General features: G+C 37.8%; 3 protein-coding genes across 5 annotated transcripts; 1 reads left to right on the top strand and 2 right to left on the bottom strand.

Annotated features, from left to right (window-relative positions):
* Positions 1–552: 552 nt before the first annotated feature.
* LOC122323115 (vomeronasal type-2 receptor 1-like) lies at positions 553–14,873 on the bottom strand. Of its 3 annotated transcripts, none has more exons than XM_043216774.1 (11): positions 14,176–14,873; positions 8,943–9,644; positions 8,042–8,854; positions 7,684–7,911; positions 7,416–7,539; positions 4,159–4,306; positions 3,529–3,820; positions 2,510–3,325; positions 2,205–2,432; positions 1,901–2,024; positions 553–1,785 (listed from the first exon to the last, which is right to left on the bottom strand). In XM_043216774.1, exons 2-11 carry the CDS (start codon positions 9,225–9,227, stop codon positions 872–874), a joined length of 3,972 nt encoding a protein of 1,323 aa, XP_043072709.1. In that variant the 5' UTR covers positions 9,228–9,644; positions 14,176–14,873; the 3' UTR covers positions 553–871. The 3 variants fall into 3 exon arrangements, with proteins under 3 accessions (XP_043072709.1, XP_043072707.1, XP_043072710.1); XM_043216772.1 differs by lacking the exon at positions 14,176–14,873 and adding an exon at positions 11,684–11,820; XM_043216775.1 differs by lacking the exon at positions 14,176–14,873 and adding an exon at positions 11,684–11,820 and having other exon boundaries at positions 7,684–7,893.
* On the top strand, positions 10,524–15,839 carry LOC122323117 (extracellular calcium-sensing receptor). The gene is made up of 6 exons (XM_043216777.1): positions 10,524–11,342; positions 11,604–11,910; positions 12,697–13,515; positions 13,606–13,833; positions 13,910–14,033; positions 14,924–15,839. The coding sequence occupies exons 1-6, from the start codon at positions 11,116–11,118 to the stop codon at positions 15,826–15,828; spliced, it is 2,610 nt and encodes an 869-aa protein (XP_043072712.1). The 5' UTR covers positions 10,524–11,115; the 3' UTR covers positions 15,829–15,839.
* Positions 15,840–15,843: 4 nt separating this feature from the next.
* On the bottom strand, positions 15,844–21,792 carry LOC122323116 (extracellular calcium-sensing receptor-like). Its single transcript, XM_043216776.1, has 6 exons — positions 21,587–21,792; positions 21,049–21,343; positions 20,061–20,846; positions 19,654–19,875; positions 19,272–19,395; positions 15,844–18,485 (listed from the first exon to the last, which is right to left on the bottom strand). Exons 1-6 carry the CDS (start codon positions 21,790–21,792, stop codon positions 17,572–17,574), a joined length of 2,547 nt encoding a protein of 848 aa, XP_043072711.1. The 3' UTR covers positions 15,844–17,571.
* Between the last annotated feature and the right edge of the window lie 715 nt (positions 21,793–22,507).

The following is a 22,507-nucleotide window of genomic DNA, read 5'->3' as shown; positions in this document are numbered from 1 at the left end:
AATTTGTTCATTCATTATTTATAGCATTATAAAGCTGTTTAAAAAATGTGTGCTGTTCAAATGAAGTTCTGCTTTTGCATAAGCTTTTAACAAGCTCAGATCAGCTCAGAATAACTGATGCTGGTCTTAATGATCTGAGCCAGACAGTGTACTGTAGTCTGTAGAATGTCTTCTGGTGGACAGTATGTTACACAGAATATCATCTAGGTGGCAGTCATGCACCAGACTAAGTTTTTGTAATGCACCACTTTGCTATGTTTATCAGAGGATCTTTAAGCAATCCCAATTTATACAAGCTTCTTACCTCGATGGTAATAAATAGCTGATACATAAATGTTGTAATTGTACTAGCCACTATTAATTGATATATATATATATATATATATATATATATATATATATATATATATATATATATATATATATATTTTATATATATATATATATATATATAAATAAAATTATATGAGTACAGTAATATGTGTGTTTCCACTATGTGCTTATTTTTGTAATTTTCTTTCAAGATATTTTTATTGACATAGTCATGTTTAAACAATATACCAGCATTACACCAAATGCTTACCTTTTAACAATAACTACATGCATATGATATTTGTGAGTAACATCACTTTATTCCAGACTGAGGGAGAAACGCAAATTCAAAATGTAAAAAAATAAAAATAAAAATAAAAAAACCTGACAAAAAAAAACCCTATAACAAAACTGTGAGGGAAATACATTTGATATCAGTTCATTTGAATGTTAAATAAGCAACAAATATGAACACATTGTATTTATGCACAATTTGAAGTAATCATTATATTTACAGGATCTTACACTAGTTAATTACTCATGTGGTCAGCACGTAAAACTATTTATTTTGGGTTGCTCTTCCCATGATGGCTTTTTTAGTGTTTTTTTCTGGGTGTAATATAATTACATAGCACTTTGGGGCAAATATGGCCACCAGTAATCCAAAACTAGAAGCTAAAATGGCAAATATCTCCACAGCCACTGAATATTTCCCTGGAGAACTCACATATGCTGGAACAAATGCAATCCACACAGCACAGAAGATCAACATACTAAAAGTGATGAACTTTGCTTCATTAAAATTATCTGGAAGTTTCCTGGCCATGAAGGCTAACACAAAACTTACTGCTGCCAACAGTCCAATGTATCCCAGAAGCACAGAAAAACCAGCCACTGATCCTATAGCACATTCATATACTATTTTAGAGCGGATATACTGGTTGTTTTTATGTGGTGTTGGAGATGCAGTAGATAACCAGACTGTACATATTGCTACTTGTGTGGAAGTTAGGACTAAAACTGTTCCTCTTTGCTGTGCTGAACCAAACCACTTTATGGCAGATTTCCCCTCTGGTCGAGATGACTTGAACACAGCTATTACTACCATAGTCTTGACCAGGATGCTGGAGATGCACAGAACAAAGCTTATACCAAACACAGCATGTCTTAACTGACATGTCCATAACTGTGGTCGGCCAATGAACAGCAGAACACACAGGAAACATAGTTTGAGTGACAACAGCAGCAGGAAGCTGAGCTCTGAATTGTTGGCTCGTACTACAGGAGTGTTACGGTGGTGAGCAAAGATGACCATCACAAGAACACAGAAACTAGTGCCTAAGAGGGAAGCAGTGGTCAAAGAAATCCCCAACGGATCTTTATAAGATAGAAATTCAACTTCTTTAGGAACACAGTGGTCATTTTCTGGACTCGGCCAAAACTCATCTGGACACATGACACATTCGGGTGAATCTGTAAAAGACAGAAAGAAAGAGAGATATTGGAAAAGAGCACAGCATAATTATAATGAAAATGATCCAATAATTATTCAAATTCATATTTAATTTACAAACGTGAGTCTTCTCACTTGTTGTATTGGAAATCTCTCCATCTCCACATGGTAGACAGTCAAAGCAGCAGACAGGATAGCCTTTCCTCCTAGCTCGTCTGGTTCCTGGGGGGCAGCTCTCACTGCATACAGACCGTGGGGGCTGCAGTAGGATATATACATACATATAATAAATTTATATATTATTATTATTCCTATTTTCATATCTGTCAGTGAACAGAGCTAAACACAGTAAAAAGGTTACTCATCGGTCAATGAAATGTTTTTGGGTAAACATTCAGACTAATCCTAACCAAGAAGTAACATGCTAAATGCAATTTGCCTTTTTTGATTCAAAGTTCCAGTATAATGCATCCTCATCCAGCGTGAGCACTTTCCCTGTTGTCGCCCCTTCATTCACCACACCAACTGTGTGGACAACGATTGATCCATCAGACCTCGGGTGCCAGTTCATCACATCATAGATGGCCAGAGCATCTCCATTCTTATCAAAAGACACATGATCCCCAAAGCTGGTGGTGAAGTTCACTTTCTGTAGGTAGTGAACCAGCTGTACAGTTTGTAAACAGAACATGTGTTACATGAAATATGTGGCAGAACTTTTGTGGACTATATATGATTTTTTACCTGCCAGGTTTTTAGGTTTGTTATATCAGCACAGCTGTTCCCACTGAATGGTCCTCTCCCCTCCTCACACTGCATCAGGTCATGAAGTGCATGTGCTAGTGCATAAACTGCCTTGTAGACATTATATGAGGCCCTCAGCTCTGATACATCAGTGTATGCTGTTTCTGTGCTGCTCAGATCCTCTTGCCCTGAACATTTGGTTCCACCATGTTCTTGTTGTTCATCTACAGCCTCAAACTTGCACCCAAAAATTTTCTCCCAGAAGATATTTATTGTACTATTTTTTGGATTATTGTCAGGGTGGAGATGTATCAGAAAGTCATAAAGTCCCTGAATCTGTCCACGACGGATGGCAATGCCCAGTGTCCCCCCGAGTAGAGGCAAATACTGTGGAGTTTGCAGGACAGGTGTTGTTGTCCAAGCCTCACTTGCAATCCACTGTCTGCCCGACACATTTTGCAACAATAACTCATCCATTAGAGATGACAAATCAGTTGAGAATGCTACAACTACCTTGGCTGTAGAGGTCTGTATAACCCCTACTATTCGATGAATGTCCCAGTGGTTGTTATCATAAGGCAACATCTCAGAGAATGCCACACAACCCCCAAACAACTGCATTTCTTGTTGGAAAGACTGAGCCGCATAGATGCCGTAGTCATCATCACTGTAGAGCAGACCAACCCAGGTCCATCCAAAATGCCTCAAAATCTGAATCATAGCCCGAACCTGGAAGGCATCACTGGGGATAGTTCTGAAGAAAGAGGGGTACTTTTTCCTATCACTCAAGCAGGAGCAGGTGGCGTAGTAACTAACCTAATACAAATCACAAAAAGTAGAATAAAAAGGTTTCTCAGGTAATTTCACAAATCGAATGAAATGAGAGGTTAGGGAAAAAGTGGTTTTAAAGTGCAAATGCACATGCATGCACACACACACACTATTTTTTTTTATATTATTCACAAAATTATATTACACATACTGTATATTGTATTGCAAAAACATACATCATGTCTTACCATAGGTACTTGAAACAGACCCAGTACACTGGAAATTGCTATTGACTGACTTGAACCTGGGTCCCCCACAATCCCAATCACTGGAGGAGGGCCAGTGCAGTTGAGGTCTGAGAAGGACTCCTCTGTCCCGCTGGCCAGGGATATAGCAGCCCGGAACGACACTCCAAGTCTCAAGCAGTTGTCATAGATTTGGTAACCAAGCGTGATGTTAGGCAGCAGGTGGTTATTATTGTTAATCTCATTTATGGCAAAAACCATAGTCAGTGCCTGCTGAAAACTTGCCATATAGAATCTGGAAATAACATCACATTTTATGATAGTAGTAACATATCTAGCTTACAGTAAAATCTATTATAATATGAACATTATATAATGTAGATTGCTTTTACAACCACATTTCTATTTTGTTCTTGTGCTAATTCATTTCAGCACAACGTTCCAATGATATCATTTCTATTTTAATATATTAACCGAGTTGAATAACAAAATCTAGAAGTCACTGGAAACAAATAATTTAAAAAATACAAATAATCAGCAGCTTTCATTGTTATTTTTAAATATTTTCTTTAGACATCATTTTAATTTTGTTTTGTTGTTAAGCACAGCAGTTCTCATTCAATCCAAACTCACTCTTCACACTGGGGCAGTTCTGGCTCAGTTCTGAAGGTAAGTTCTGGGAAGACTTTGAGGTGCTGAACCTCAAACAGGCCTCCAATGATGAAGTCTCCAATCTGGTACATCCCATTCAATTTGAAGCTTCCTTGGAGCTGACAAGAGTCTGAGATAAATGTAGCAGAGATATAGTTAAATGACAGATACAGGCAGATGTTTAGAGTGATCCACATCTCCGTCCTTCTTCCTTTTCTTTATGACAAACTCTGTTAAATTTACTGTATGACCCAGTGTGGTATTGTTTTATAAGCAGGTGAATAAGGGGATGTCCTTATTGGGAAATAAGGACATCCTTCTGGGTAACTGTTTTGTATCCTTTGCAAATCATGAGTAAAAAAATTACTATACATTTATTTAATCCATTAACCTAAAGACCATATGACTAAAAAGCAAACAAACGGCATTTATCAGTTACCTAAAATATCTAAAATTAAAAATGATGCCAGTCTGTTTATATCATTAAATACACATTTCACTATGCACACACACATATTTGACATTGGTGGTTTACAATAACTCTCCATAAGAGCTATGTGTAATGGTTTTTATACTTTACAAATTACATTTACTACTGCTCTACACTGAAACCTACCTTACAGAAAATGCTGCGCATCTGTAGATTAAAACACACACGCACACCATTTAGTATGTTTTTAAAGCCTTCTGAACTGCGTGGACATAGGTAGTGTCCTCAAAATCCACTGACCCCCAAACCAGTATGCACACTTTTCCCCAAAAAATTGATTGCGCATTAAATCTGGTTTGGGAAAACAATAATAATTCTGGCATTCTGAAAAAACTGGTGTCAACTGTAAAGCTCAATATTTAAATAATTGTTTCACAAGCATATAACTAGCAATAGTATAGCAAAGCATATTTGGCGAGTATAGTATTGATTACTTGGTGAGCTGTTTGGGGAGGTAATTTGGCTGTATTTATACCCGAGCTCTGATTAGCTTGATTGTGTTCCACCTGTGTTAAATAGGTCAATTATCTGACGCGTTCTTCACGAACTTTGTTAAAGAAACATCATATTTTTCGAACGTAAGCATATAACAGACTGGCCTATTGGTAATTTTGCATTAACAATTTTAGGTCTAGTTAAATGTATATGCTGTTCATAAATTATGCTTTAGCTGGAATATAACAAGGGTTCATGAGTTCAGTGTAACAGGTTGCTGGGGCCAGGAGTACAGCTGAATCAAACCAATAAAGGGCACAACCACTATAATAGACTCAAGACCGTACAAACTGGAACTGAACAGACGGGCCTTTAAAGTAATGATAATGAGGAGCAGACAGGTGAGGGGAATCAACTCATAATCACATAACAAAAACAGGAACAGGAAAAACCAAATATGGGCATGGAGAAACTGGGGCAAGGAAGGCACATGGTGAACAAAAATATAACAAAACAGAGCAGGGGTTGTGACATTCAGGTTATTTGGGACATTTTGAACATGCACACACTCACACACGCACACATCCGCACACACACACTTATTTAGTTTTTTATTTATTCATTCATTCTTTCATTCATTCATTCATTCATTCATTCACTTATTCATTCTCTTACGCTCCATCCTGATTTCATCTGTATTTGAATACAACCTCTCATTGCATTATCACTTTGTCTGTGCTGCCTGTTCTGAATAAGGCAATGGTCTAATAACATTGCCTGTAGGTGGAGTAAGCTGACTACAAAATATGAAGGCACTTGTAACAGAGGAAAATCCCCAATAAAAGGTGTAAAATTGCTGTCACATTTTATTTATTTACTTAAATTCTAGTTTGATAATAAAAGTTAAACTCAGACAACAGCATTTGTGGCATAATTGCATAATGTAGATTACAAACAAACAAACAAAAAGGATGGTGAGCGGCTTACAATAAATAGGGACAATGTGTAAATGTTGAAATCATATTGTATATAAGACATAAACAATGTGCATGTTAGGATTATCATTTAATATTTTCTGTTGAAATAATAAAAAAATAAACAATTTTTAGATAAAATGCTTCTTTGAAGGGGTTACATTGGACGAGATTTATCTAAAAACCAACCAAGATTATTTGATTAAAAACAGCTGCTAATTGTTCTTTTCATGCAGCAAAGCTGTTTACTTATGTTTAAACAAGCAGTACATTTGTCATATATATATATATATATATATATATATATACATATATATATATATATATATATATATATATATATTTTTTAGGTTGCTCTTCCCATGATGGCTTTTTTAGTGTTTCTTTCTGGGTGTAAAATAATGATGTAGCATTTTGGAGCAAATATAGCCACCAGTAATCCAAAACTAGAAGCTAAAATGGCAAATATCTCCACAGCCACTGCATATTTCCCTGGAGAACTCACATATGCTGGAACAAATGCAATCCACACAGCACAGAAGATCAACATACTAAAAGTGATGAACTTTGCTTCATTAAAATTATCTGGAAGATTCCTCGCTAGAAAAGCTAACAGGAAGCTTACTGCTGCTAAAAGGCCAATATAGCCCAGTAGCATGGAAAACCCAGCCACTGATCCTATAGCACATTCATATACTATTTTAGAGCGAGTATACTGGCTGTTTTTATGTGGTGCTGGAGATGCATTTGATAGCCAGACTGCACATATCACAACCTGAAGTGCTGTTAGGACCAGAACTGTGCATCTCTGTTGAGCTGCTCCAAACCATTTCATTGCTCCTTTACCCTCTGGTCGAGATGACTTGAACACAGCTATTACCACCATAGTCTTGACCAGGATGCTGGAGATGCACAGGACAAAACTTATACCAAACACAACATGTCTTAACTGACACGTCCACAACTGTGGTCGGCCAATGAACAGCAGAACACACAGAAAACACAGTTTGAGTGACAACAGCAGCAGGAAGCTGAGCTCTGAATTGTTAGCTCGCACAACTGGAGTATGCCGGTGATGAGCAAAGATGACAACCACTGCAGAACAGATACAGGTGCCGAGCAACGAAGCAGTGCTCAAGGAAATACCCAGAGGTTCCTCATAGGATAAAAACTCCACTTCTTTCGGGACACACTCATCCTTTTTTGGGTTGGACCAGAACTCATCTGGACACACTGTGCACTCAATGGAATCTATGTATATCAAAATTGAAGAGAAAGAGATGACTAACTGAACAATATTACTATTTCAACTGTATTTTTGCTTGCATGATTCTCTTCACCTGATATATTAGAAATCTCTCCATCTGCACATGGCAGACAATCAAAACAGCAGACAGGAAGGCCCTTCCTTCTGGCTCGTCTGGTGCCTGGGGGACAGCTCTCACTGCATATAGACTGCGGGGGCTGAAGGACACAACACACGCAGACATAAACAGAAATAGTGTACGTTGGTATAATATCCAAAGAAGTGTAGTTCTTTCAGTAAACATCCCACACACAGTATGATATCAAAGGAAAGTTCTGTTTCAACACTTAAAAATTACTTACTTTATTTGTTTCTAAGTTCCAGTATATTGCATCCTCCTCCAATGCAAGCACCTTCCCATTTCCCGCCCCTTCATCTACCACACCAACTGTTCGAGCAACTATTGACCCATCAGAGCTCGGCTGCCAGTTCATCACATCATAGATTGCCAGAGCATCTCCATTCTCATCAAACGACACATGATCCCCAAATCCTGTAGTGAAGTTCACTTTCTGTAGATAGTGAACCAGCTGTATAGATTGTAGATAGTAAACATTTGTCTTAAATACATTTTGTTTTTGTTTTCCATTTAGCAATGCTATAAAATCTTAAATTAACAGTATAACTTATAAGTTGTGTTTCTATCCACAGGTGTCTTACCTGCCAGGGTTTCAGGTTGGTTTTATCACCACATCTGTTCCCACTAAATGGTCCTCTCCCTTTCTCACACTGCGTCAAGTCATGAAGTGCATGTGCCAGGGCATAAACTGCCTTATAGACATTATATGAAGCCCTCAGCTCTGATACATCAGTGTATGCAGTGTCTGTACTGATTAAATTTTCCTGTCCTGAACACATTTTTTCTCCCTCTCCACTTCCAGTGTCAAATCTGCACCCAAACATGTTCTCCCAGAAGATTCTCACCATATCATTTCTCAAATTACTGTCAGGATGGAGGCGTAGCAGAAATTCATAAAGTCCGTGGATCTCTCCTCGACGGATGGCAATGCCCAGAGTGCCTCCTAGAAAGGGCAGAAGACGCTGAGTGTGAAACACGGGTGAAGTGGCCCAGGCTTCGCTTGCAATCCACTGCCTGCTGGTCACATTTTGCAACACCACCTCATCCATCAAGGGCAGCAAATAGGCTTCTGTAGAGAACACCACCACCACTCTTGCTGAAGAGGCCTGAATAGCCTGTACAATGCGCCGGATGTCTAAGCGGTTGTTATCAAGAGGCAAAATTTCAGAAAAAGAAACGCAACCTCCAAACAACTGCACTTCCTTTTGGAAAGCCTGAGCAGCATTGATTCCATAGTCATCATCACTGTAGAGCAGACCAACCCAGGTCCATCCAAAATGCCTCAAAATCTGAATCATAGCACGGACCTGGAAGGCATCACTGGGGATTGTTCTGAAGAAAGAGGGGTACTTTTTCCTGTCACTCAAACAGGAGCAGGTGGCGTAGTAGCTAACCTTATAAGAAAGATCATGATTACAACATTTTTTTTTGTTATAGCAATTACTCTAATTCAATTTTATATTTATTTATATCTCATCCTACCATAGGTATTCTAAATAGTCCCAGCACACTGGAGATTGCTATACAGTGAGTAGATCCAGGATCCCCCACAATCCCAATTATGGGAGGAGGGCCAGTGCAGTTGAAACTGGAAACGGTCTCCTCTGTCCCACTGAGCAGGGCGGTTGCAGACCTGAATGCCACTCCAAGCTTCACACAGTTGTCATACAGATGGTAACCAAGGGTGATGTTAGGCAACAGGTTAGGATTGTCATTGATCTCATTTATGGCATATACCATAGTTTGTGCCTGCTGGAAACTTGCCATATAGAATCTAGAAAAGGCAGCACAATGTTTTCATTCAGTTACCCTAAAGAATATCAGAATATTATCACAAAAAATAAATATAAACATCCCATGATCTCTTCATCTCTATCATCACATCACATTTCAAACCTTTCATCATCAGACAATCAGCTCTAAACAAATAACAAAACTACAAAACACATAGACTTTGTTTCGCATGTCTCCTTCTATTGTCTTTCAAATGTCCTTTCCTTTTTTGCCATCCGTTTAGCCCAGGCTCACCGCTCACAATGTGACTGTTCCGGTTCTCTGTTAAAGTTCAGTTCTGGGAACACTGTGATGAGATGAAATGCAAACAGGCCTCCAATGATGAGGTCTCCGTCTTGGTACATCCCCTTCAACTTGAAGCGTCCCTGGAGCTGACAGGAGCCTGACCTGCTGATTGAAGATGCAGAGATACAGGTAAAGGACAGATAAAAACATAAATATAGCGTGATCCACATCTCTATTACTTTCTCTCGCACACCCACTCGACTCATTAAAGTATGACGAGTCAGCGCTGTTTTATAGAGCCCTTGGTGTCACGCGGGCTTCAGGAAAGGCGTCACTCTGGGTCTCACTTTCTCTGTTTCAGAATTTGCACACGGAACAGTCACCTCTCTTTTTTTAAACAACAATAAAAAAAATAAAGAAGAAAAAAAAAGCTATAAATTGAAAAATGTAAATTGGGGAGGCTTTTTGCACCCTCCGTTTACATAAACGGTCAGAATTAACATAACTGGGGAAAAGTAATGTCGTGCTAGCCACTTTTTATGGTAGGCTTATGCGATTAGTAATAGTTTAACAAATCTAACTTTTAAGATCTCATAAAAAGGGATTGTGATTCTAATGCGCAGTGTGTTCTTTAATATATCCAGTAGATGGCAGTCACCTAATGACAAGCTCTGTCATTTCTCCGTTTATCTGATAAACCAGCCTACTGCTTACAGTAGCTCTGAGTAAGTGTTGATCAATATGCATTATGAGAGAGAGAGAGAGAGAGAGAGAGAGAGAGAGAGAGAGAGAGAGAGAAATACTGGATTTTTCTAGAAAAAAAAGATGATGATTCAGAACTACTTTATGAAATGTATTACATATATATTTGATATTCACATTTGGTATTCCCTTTTTAATTTTTATGCTATTGTTTTCATGTTTCTGGGCATGTAATGGAAAAATAAGTATATATATATATATATATATATATATATATATATATATATATATATATATATATATATATATATATTAATAGATTTAAATACAAAATACAAAAAAATTATTGTAATTTTATTGGTGAATTCAGTTATTCAGTCAATGTCAATGTAATTTTTACATTCATTCTATCCAGACTAAAATTTGTGTGGAAATATACTAAATGTACTTGTCTTCTACAAAGGAAAACAGTCTATGGCTGTGTCAGGAGGACGTGTACACACTTCGTCCTGGCTCATATGACTCCTGAAGAATACTTTTTCAATATAATCCACATACAATAAGAGGTTAAATTACAGTTAATGCTAATCTAATCATCTAATTTATTAAGAACAAATAATTATTCTCTATATTTAAATAAAGCATAATATATTGTAGCGCTAATCAAATATGTTAATGATAAGATTCATAATGTGATGCTCGGCCGCTATTTTAGATCCCTAATACATTTCAAGGCACCTTGGTCTGTTAAATCACATGACCTAACTTCTCCACCCACAATGCATATCATTGGCCAGTCTCATCTGATGTTACATTTGGCATCTTGACACATTTTTTTTATAACTGAGAACTCCAGACTTCCAGGCATTCTGGATGGGGTCCTCACTAGCTGTTTCCATGGTTGGATTCGAAAGCTTCAGCAAAGGCCGATAAGATGCCAGTGACTAAACTGGTACCACTTGGTCTGTTGCTTCTGCTGTACTTCTCAGTAGTTATCTGCAATGCATTGGACAACAGATGCTGGACACTGGGTGATTTTAATTCACCAGCACTGGAACGGGATGGCGATATTGTAATTGGAGGGCTGTTTCCCATGCACTATATAGCCCTGGAAACTGACCAGAATTACTCTGAACGGCCACAGCATCAAGAGTGCAGCGGGTGTGTGAAACAACATGACAATGAAGAACGACAATGAAAAGATAAAAAATAATATACCAGTTGGTTTAAAATAAGTATAAACCTTAAGTGCGGTCCGCACTTTGTTACGCATGACAATTACTGTATTATGATGCTAAAGGAATGATGTTCATCACTTCTGTTAGCCGGTGTCCTCAGAATAAGCCTGTTTGCTAACTTCTCACTACTGCTATACCCAGCTCTCTCCTTGTTCTCTTTGCTCTCTCCTCGTCTTTTCAACAGGTTCGATTTTCGTGCATTCCGCTGGGTCCAAACAATGGTGTTTGCCATCGAAGAAATCAACAGTAACTCTAGTTTATTACCAGGAGTGACGCTTGGTTATCGAATCTTGGATAGCTGTGATCACGTGCACACCAGTCTGCGAAGCGCACTTTCCCTTGTGAATGGCACTTTCAGTCAGACCGAGTCTAACGCTGATAATAGTGCCAAATGCCTTTCCACTGCCCCGGTGCCAGCTGTTATCGGTCTGGCATCATCATCGCCCACTCGGGCTGTGGCACAGACTTTGGGTCCATTTGGAATTCCACTGGTAAGAGTCTGTAAGAGATGATAATTCCACATATCTATTTATTGATTTATCACTGTTCATTTACGTATTCGCTTATTACTTTGCTAAACAAGTATGGAACAAGGCAGCCTTTTCTGTCTGACGCTGTTATAAAAATCTAAAAATCAAGTTGTTGAGCTTTTTAGCATTAAGTATCGAACACGCAGTCAAACTATGAGAGCAGTATGCCATAGAGTTGAGTGTACATTTTAACACTGGTTTTGATGTTGTGTCTATAACTTGCATTTTATGATACCTTTAATGTTCATAAAAACAAATCAGAAAAAGCTGGTGCTTTAAACGAACTTGTCTGTTGTTACATATTATTAAATAGCTAACATCAGTGACCAGATTATGTGTTTTATTAATGACGGTGCAAAAAAAAGGAAACAAAAAAACAGGCACCTTAGCTTTTATTTGAATGCATCATCTCTATAATAGGTTACTTATGAGCATATAATTGATTATGCATGTTTAATTAGTTAATGAAAAAAATATATATATTATTTGCCAAGATTGTATATACTAGTTTTTAGCACCAAAAAACAGAAATATTTTCTAGAGAAAATTTATTTTAAAAAAATATTAACATATATAACTTTATCAGTGCTGCAAAAGCTAATTAAGACATAAATATCTAATATCAAATAAATGTTTTTTTATTTATTTTACTTGACAATTTTTATAGGGAGAGAGAGAGACCTTCTGCTAAAAATAATCTTCCTTAATCCCTTTTTTTCTGTTTGATTGTTTTTCTTGTCTTTCAAGATAAGCTACTTTGCGACCTGCACCTGTCTGACAGATAAGAAGGAATACCCTTCTTTCCTGCGCACTGTGCCCAGTGATGTATTTCAGGTGCAGGGACTGGTTCAGCTGGTTTCCCACTTTGGCTGGCGCTGGGTGGGTACAGTGGGCACAGATGATGACTACAGTCACTATGGCATCCAGGCCTTCACCGAGCAGCTTGAAAGACTTGGTGGCTGTATAGCTTTTCACCACACTATACCTAAAGCACCTACTCAGGCACAAATACATGCGATTCTTAATAGCCTGGAGGGTTCCACTGCGCAAGTGATTATAACATTTGCCACTGAAGGACAGCTGCTGGAGCTCTTAGTCGAAGCCGCTCATAGGAATCTAACAAGCAGGCAATGGGTGGCCAGTGAAGCCTGGGTGACAGCCAAACTTCTCACTATTCCTAAGCTTCACCCCGTCTTGGTTGGAACGGTGGGATTCGCCTTTAGAGGCACCACTATTCCAGGCCTGGCTGAGTTTCTCCTTAGGGTCAGACCCTCACCTAGACCTGAATCTATTTTCACCAACATGTTTTGGGAGGAACTGTTTGGATGCAAGCTAGATTATAAGGATGGTGCTGATTCTGAGTTGTCAACACTCTGTACTGGTTTAGAAGATCTAATGGAGACTGAGAATAGTTATACCGATGTATCAAGGGTGAGGATTTCATACAATGTCTATAAAGCAGTGTATGCTATTGCTCATGCTCTACACCAACTGTTACAATGTGGTTCTAAGGAACAAAGCTCAGATCGCATCTGTAATACTGAATCAAAGTTCTCTCCATGGCAGGTAATGTGCGTATCTTATATAAAACGTGTAAAATACTTATTTTTGATGTATTTATTTACTATATTTTGCTTGCCTTAACTAATTCCATAGCTCCTTCACTACCTGAAGAAAGTCAATTTTACAAACCAGTTCAATGAGAAGGTGTATTTTGACAACAATGGAGAGCCTGTGCCCCTTTATGACATTATAAACTGGCAGAAAAATGACAGAGGTACGATTCAGTTTCAAATGGTGGGCACCTATGATGGATCTGCCCCACATGGACAGCAGCTTAAGATAGATGAGGGGTTAATTCAGTGGACAGGGGGACACACTGAGGTGAGTCTGTGCTTGATTGGCAAACAGCTGTGAAGCGTTTAGGCATTAGTCTTCTGATTGTATGTATTCTATGTAGGCACCTGTTTCCTTATGCACCCCTCCTTGCCCCCCGGGAACACGGCAGGCCACTCGACTAGGACAGCCTGTTTGCTGCTTTGATTGTTTGCCCTGTGCTGAAGGGGAAATTAGCAATATCTCAGGTATCTATCTATATATCTATCTATCTATCCATCTATCTATCTATCATCATGGGATAATCTATATATCAATATAAACGGCTACTCACCAAATAAATTAATATGTGGACACCCAAAAATGAAAATAAGCATGTGTTTTACTCACCCTCAAGCCATCCCAGGTGTATATGCCTTTCTTCTTTCAGAATTCAATCAGAGTTATATAAAAATTGCCCTGGCAGGTCGGCGCCGGTAGCCTCATGTTCGAATCCAGTCTCTCCAGTCTATATTAGTTTAAAGCCCTGTGACCATAGGACTAGTGGTTTGGAGAATGGATGAATGGGATTAGCTTAAAACTTCTGCTTAGAAAATGATATGGTTAAACAAAAAATATAATAATAAAAAGAAAAGACAATTGATCTAGCACTGGGTATGGTGGTCAAGAGAACTCGACGCACTGCAGAAAACACCTGCGAACAAAAAATAAACCAGCAAATTAAAAAAATATATCTTTCTTCAGATTGGCAATGTTTATGAATTAAATGTGTGGCCACAAGAAAACTTTCCCTCAACATAACAAGTGGTGGCCATGAGAAATAAATGTTGTTTCCTCAACATAAGACCTTGAGACTAACCATAGCCGCGATATGAGGATGTTAATACCCTGACAAAATGATCTTGTGGACATGACATATTATCACATTGTGATAATAAAGTAAAAGAGGTTTGAGCTGTGGCCCACCTGCCTGTTATGACTTGTCTAACCAGTACAGAATTACGGACAACTGTAAAGTTTAGAAATACTTGATTGCTGAATGTCACGATCTGCATAAAGAAATCAGGCTTTCCAAAACAGAGTTGAGTAATATTGTATAAATTCTGGATGTCCCAACGTGTCTGTTTCTGTCTAATAGGTGCTACTGAGTGTATCAAGTGTCCCCGGTACTACTGGCCAAACAACGAAAGGATTTCTTGTGTTGCTGGCACAGAGGAGTTCCTCTCATACCAGGAAATCATGGGAATCATTCTCATATCTTTGTCTCTCTTTGGAGTTGCCGTAGCAACTGTTATCACAGTGATTTTCTTCCTTTTTAGAAGCACGCCCATAGTTAAAGCCAACAACTCCGAGATGAGTTTTCTACTGCTGTTGTCTCTCAAACTCTGCTTCCTTTGCTCACTGGTGTTTGTAGGCCGGCCCTCGCCATGGACATGCCGTGCCCGACAAGCTGCATTTGGGATCAGCTTTGTTCTATGTATCTCATGCATACTGGTCAAGACCATTGTGGTGCTTTTGGCCTTTCGTTCCACAATGCCTGGTTCTATTTCTGTAAAGCTATTTGGCCCTCCACAGCAAAGGGTTTTCATTTTCTGTTGCACAACAGGCCAAGTTATTTTGTGTGCTTGCTGGCTGGCACTAGCGCCTCCTTACCCCTACAAAAACACGTCCTATCAGGGTGGTAAGATTGTTCTAGAATGTAAAGATGTGTGGCCACTAGGATTTTACCTGGTGCTGGGCTATATTGGATTACTCTCCTGTGTGTGCTTCGCTCTTGCATTCCTTGGAAGGAAACTTCCAGATACATTTAATGAAGCCAAGCTCATTACATTTAGTATGCTTATATTTTTTGCTGTGTGGATATCATTTATTCCAGCATACAACAGCTCACCAGGGAAATACACAGTGGCTGTTGAGATATTTGCCATCCTTGCTTCCACCTTTGGACTTCTGTTTTGTATTTTTGTACCTAAATGTTATGTAATTCTGGTAAGGCCTGATTTGAATACTAAGAAGGGAATGACTGGAAAAATGTCAAAATGAAATGTTATTTAATTCGTTCATCATACTGTTGGATTATGATTGTTACGTAGTTTGTAAATATATAGGAGCCACTAGTACTGTTTACCAAATTAAATTATAAAATATTTGTATTTTATTTTTGTGTCCAACCACAACTAACAATGGATTGACCATGTTTACATCATTAAAAGCCTTTTATTGACCAGATATCCAAGTTGACGTACATGCAAACAGAATTAAAAACATAATTTGCAATATATACACTGACCGAAATTCTAAATGCAACACGTTTTACATGAGCTGAACTAAGATCTAAGACTTTTTCTATGTAAATAAAAGGCCTATTTCTGAAGAATTCCAAAGGAACGCTTTTTTGACTGGAAAATACAGCAAAGAATATTGTTTACATTCTGCGTTTTATGCAGGACTCTCTAGCTCTGCATCTTTTTTTATTGCGTGTGTGAATCAAAGCATCGATGGCACATTAGAGTTTTGGTATGTCAAATATAGGTACGTCACACTGCACATCTATTAAGATGAACTGAACCTATAATAGATTACAGTAAGGCTGCATTTTATTGTGAGAAAAGTAATGGCGTTTTAATGGCGAGGATTACTCGTTGCTGGAAAAATATCGCTGTTAGTAACACCATTTAAGAGAGATACATCGTTCGGAACCGTAAAGGGTATACTTTTATTTGCGTGCGCTCATAATATCAGCAAAACGGTGCACTTTTATAAAATAAAGAAAACTAACATCATGCGCATTCTGCCAAATATCTATAGAAAGCTTTAAATTACTACTTAACAAAATAATCATAATCATAATCTGTAAAGATGCACTTTTCCCTGAAGGCATGAGACAGGATCGGCAACTTCAGTGATGCAGACTCAGAAAACCTATTTTTTTAGTAAATAAATCGAATCTCTCTCTACCGTTTTCTCAGACAAATTCATAATAATTGCTTTTGCTGAAGCTTTGCTTCTTTAGCGTGCATCTGCTGGTGGCGGGACGCTAAACACCACGGAGCTGCTCTTGCCAGTTGTGGTAGCACATTCTCGCATTGTTTCAACCTGCGTGGCAGTTTTTTATGGATATTAATGGACTACTAATTGATGTATATCTACAAATGCACACCATTCCTCAACCAGTAACATTATTATTTATATAAAATATTATTTATTAAACAATAAGATGTAATGAACAATGACAACAGCTATCATAAATGTTCCTAGGCAATTCGGTCAAAAGTACAAAAGACAGCCATCTTATATACTGCATTGAAGTTACAGTTATAACGTGAAGAGTTTCTGCTATCTGCCAAAACCATTTGCTCTGGAACAAATAAAAGACCAAAAACCTGTTAGATTTAACCACTATTCCAGAAGATCAGGCCGATGGGTCGGTGTATGAGCACTGAATGCCCACCGATGCCCTGTAACATTAAAAAACGTGAAACCAAATTTTCAAATAGACGTTATACAGTATTTATTAACAAACTGCATATTTGAGGTCTAACCAAGTACATTCCTGCCTAAAAGAAACTCATAAAACTACATTCTGTGACACAAATGAGTATTATTTTTAAAAATATAGTGTATTTGGTCATGCCATGACACTCACTGTGAGAAATATGGCAACTTTGGAATATACATATATATATGTGTGTGTGTGTGTGTGTATAATATGCTTCAAATTCACAAAATATATAATGTCCACTGTTAATTACTGTGCGCACCTTTGCAGTGCTTTTGTTTAAGGACTCAGAGGGCTTTTGATGGTACTTTACCCATTAAGTGTTTTTTGGTATTCTGTTCTGGCCTAAATAAAATAATGAAACACTTAGGAGCAAAAATGCAGAGAATCAGACCAAAGCTTGAAGCTAAAATAGCAAAAATCTCCACAGCTACAGTAAATTTCCCTGGAGAGCTGACATAAGCTGGAATAAAAGTGATCCATACAGCACAGAATATGAGCATACTGAATGTGATGAACTTAGCTTCATTGAAGTTATCAGGCAACTTTCGGGCAAGAAAAGCTAAAACAAAGCAAAGGAATGCCAGGAGGCCAATATAACCCAGAACAGCCCAGAAACCTACAGCTGATCCTAAACTGCATTCTAGAATGATCTTTTCTTTGTAGTGTTGCATATTGTTATAAGGAAAAGGTGGAGATATTGTTAACCAAAGCACACATATAAGTACCTGTACAAGAGTGAAGCCCAAAACACTGAGTCTCTGTTGAGGAGGCCCAAACCATTTCATGACATTATTTCCTGGAAGTGTAGCTTTGAAGGCCATTAACACCACTATAGTTTTCCCGAGAACACAGGAGATACAGAGAACAAAAATTATCCCAAATGCTGTGTGGCGCAACATACAGGACCACTCAGTGGGTCGACCAATGAAAGTAAGAGAACAAAGGAAACACAGAGACAATGAGAAGAGAAGCAGGAAGCTCAGCTCTGAGTTGTTGGCTTTTACTATCGGAGAGGCCCTGTTTTTGTAGAACACTAAAGTTATGCTCAAAGCCACTAAAGAGCCAGCAACAGAGAAAGCAGCCAGTATAATCCCAAGGATCTCATCCCAGGAGAGAAACTCCACTGGTTTAGGAAGACACTTGTCCTTCTCATCATTGGGCCAATACTCAGGATGGCATCTGTAACAATTTAAAGAATCTAGAAGATGAAAAAAATCAGTGCTTAACAGCCATTCATAGACCATGGTTTGTATCTGATCAAACTACTGTTTTAGGAAAAAAATTGGAAAAAGAAAGGTGCGTAATATGGTGCTAATGTTTGTTTAGGTTAAATTATAAATACATTGATATTTCTACAAACAAGATCCTTTTGTTTGTCCTAACTTCCCACTGTTCTTCAGAAATAATACTCCAGGTCCTGCACATTCTTTGCTTTCTGAAATTATGAATTTGCCATTTCCTACAGTAGTATTAATATGCACATTTTAACGCATTATAGGTTTTCAAAATTTTTAAGAAAAATCTTTTACCCAAATTGATAAAATATGTTTAGCATGTCCAAGCACTGTAGCAAATTTAGCATTTAAATTCACTTTTTCATAAATGCATTTAGACTTCAGACACTTGCGTTTGGGGTGGAACATATTTTCAACACAATACCGCATGATAATTGTAGCAAAATGCAGTAAAAAACAGCATGCTAAACATATACAATTAATTTGGGTAATACATTTACCGTTTTGCATATTGCATTGCCATTTTGCATATTACATTTCAAAATTAATTACACATATGCTTTCGTAACTGAGGGACTAAAAGGTGCAAACATACACTAATACTCAAGAAGAAAATACACTACACATTCGAAAAGGACTACTGTAAATATAACATTTCTAAGATTTTTGTACGTGTTTTCAAATTAGATGTTTTCGTCGTCTCAGAAATACGTGTGAACTATCCAGCAGCATAAACCCAATCAAAATACCTGTCTCATTGCTGATCTCTCCTTCTGCACAGTTAATACAGTCATAACAACAGACAGGTCTTCCTTTCTGTGCAGCCTTCCTTGTACCTGGAGGACAGCTCTCACTGCACACAGACACAGGCACCTGCAGATAACAGATACACACAGCATCAGATTCAGAAATTACAAAAGTCTTTTTGTTCTGTTATTTGATATTATGCTATGTTAAAACATACACACATACATAACCAATCAACTCGAGATTGTCTACTTATGTATGTTCAAAGTGATTTATTTAAATGAATGAAAGACCGATAATTTTTTTAAGAAGATATACCATCAAAAATAAAAATAAAAAAAGCAATTTAAAAAACATTTTCAGGGGCATTGTAGTACTTTATACCTTTTCACTGCCGTCATACCAAATGATAGCTCTGCTCAGACTGAATTCTTGGCCTTTAGGCTTGGATGCATCATATTGACCCACTGTCACAAAATCAACTGAACCTTCTCCATGAAGCTGCCAGTTCACAAGTTCATATGCGGCCACAGCATCTCCATTGGAGTCAAATGAAACAGGATAATTATTTTTAGTGAAGTTCACCTGTTTAAGTTGATCAAAAACCTGTGTGATGAACATTGAAAATTCAAACTGTGATGTGATTGAAATTTGCTGAATAAGAACTCAAATAGTGGGTAAAAAATATTTTATAGTAGGTCTTTTTTATATTAGCAGATAATATTCCATAACACATTAAAATTGTGAACGTAAGCCTAAAAGTTAATTTATTCTACGATGAGAAAACATACCTTATGGGGATCAACTTTGATGCTTTTGTCACATCTATTTTCCTTACAGACAATGGCATGGAGGGCATGAGCTATAGCATATGTCGCTTTGTACACCATATTTGTGACGCGCAACTGGGACGTGTCTGTATACGGGTTCTGTAAAGCGCGCAGGTTTTCTGTCCCATCACATGCTGGCATATCAGTAGAAGAACCTGTGTGCTGTTTTAGACTACAGCTGAATGAGCTTTCCCAGAATTCTGTCAGCAGGGGGAATTTTAGCGCTTGTTCTGGAGACAGGTCGAGTAGAAATTGACGAAGACCCGGGATAACAGACCGCGGGATTGCAAAACCCACTACACCGATACACAAATTAAAACGCAGCATTTCTGGATCGGTAACCCACGCTTCGCTGCCAATCCACTGCATCGGAGGAGGAGGCTGCTGGCTCAACTCTTCTAACAGAAGTCTCATATCACCTGAAGCCAGGAATGCAACTATCACACGAGCCGTTGATCTGCGAATGACATCCGCCACTCTTTTCAGTTTGCTGCGCGGCTGGGTCCTGTAGTAGGCCTCAGAATACTCCACACAGATCCCTTCCTCCTCAGCAGCTTTCAGAAATGATGCCATGCCATTGTTCCCATAGTCTGAATCACTGCGCACAGCCCCGATCCACGTCCATCCGAAGTGCTTGACCATCCGTGCCAGTGCTGCCGCTTGATGGTGGTCGCTGGGGATGGTCCTGAAGAAAGTAGGATGCTGCCGCTTGTCACTGAGACACGCGCACGTCGCGTAATGACTCACCTATAGTGCACAAATGGTAAAATTTATTTATTTCCGAACATAAAGAATTTATAAAAAGCCATAAATGTTTAGATATTTTTCTTTTTTTAATATATATTTTATAATTATAATATATATATATATATATATATATATATATATATATATATATATATATATATATATATATATATTAGACTAGACATTTATGCTAATCAAACACCTGTGGAATTCCAAAGAGACCAAAAAATCTTGACATGCTTATAGACGGTGTGGAACCAGATTCTCCAACAAGTGCGGGAACTGCAGCAGATTTTACACAGGAATCAGTGTCGTTAAATACGAGATCTAGTCCGTTGGCAAGCTGTAATGCTACTTTAATCGCCATTGGCACAGAGCCACACGAGTCGTATATATGGTACCCTAAAGTGATGCCTGGTAAAAGATCGGAGCTGTTGTTGATCTCTTGGATGGCGAATTGCAAGGCGCGAGCAAAGCGCAACTCTCTGAAGTCCATGCTGTTGAAGCACAAACGAAAAACTGTTAGGTATAATAATAATAAGCATTATATGTTGATATATCAATAATAAAAAACACACACAATAAATCGTAATATAACATAATAATTTGAATATAATAATAATTAACACATTAAGACACACATACACACACATTTACATATACACATTTTTAACAGTCACTTTAATAAGTTCAAGACAGCTCTGTTAATAATTGTACTCAAATTTATATCAAGCTCCAACCTGCCACTGCACTCAAGTGGTCGTGGCCGACTAATGTAGATATGCTTCTCTGTCTTCAGATAATAATGAATGGTGAAAGCCCCTCCAATGACAAAATCTCCATCCTTGAAAAGTGCAGGGGGCTGCGGGTCAGCTTGGAGGATGCAGGTGCCTAAATTAACTCTGCATACAACATTACAAAACCTGGCGATACAGAGTAGCATCATTGTCAATGAAGGATTAACAAGCATGTCTCTTGCTGGGCAAGCAACCTCTCCAAATAGGAGATCTGCATTACATCTTGCTTTATATGCCCACCAGCAACTACTGTTGTAAATGAAAAAAAAAAAAATAAATAAAATGTAAGAGGGTGTGGTTATTTCAAATCAGTCAATCATGATGTGCGAATGTGTCTCAAGTGAATCATGAACTTTCAAAACACCCAAAAACAGGACCTTCTTTAAAGTCACCACACCCCCTGCCAGTCTCATGAGAAATCAGTATGAAGGAAAGGACGTCTTAAATTATGTAACTTTGCTTTTACCTGATTCATTTATTTTTATTAATTTACAAACATTTCTCTTATCGTTGATATTTAAAATGTTTCAATGACATGACAATATGACTAGTGATGGAAATGGCCAAAATTCATTAGGGACAGTATAGATTGGAAGACCTTTCAGGTTTATTTAATAACAAAACCCTTTATATAGTAACATTAAACTTGTTTCATATTTTCTTTAACATTTTATACATTGTGAGTGAATTTGTATACGTTATAATATGAGCACTATTAATGACCTCTTATGTTTAATTAAAAAATATTTAAATAAAAAAATATATATAATGTTATAATACAAATACGTACATTATATTTTATAGTTTACATTTTGTATAAACATTTGCAAAAATGTAACAATTACATACTTAAGGATTCTACAC

The sequence above is a fragment of the Puntigrus tetrazona genome, chromosome 18 (genome assembly GCF_018831695.1).
Source record: "Puntigrus tetrazona isolate hp1 chromosome 18, ASM1883169v1, whole genome shotgun sequence".
Lineage (NCBI taxonomy): Eukaryota > Metazoa > Chordata > Actinopteri > Cypriniformes > Cyprinidae > Puntigrus > Puntigrus tetrazona.
The sequence above is the reverse complement of the archived record's forward strand: the minus strand, read 5'-3'. Positions and strand labels throughout refer to the sequence as shown.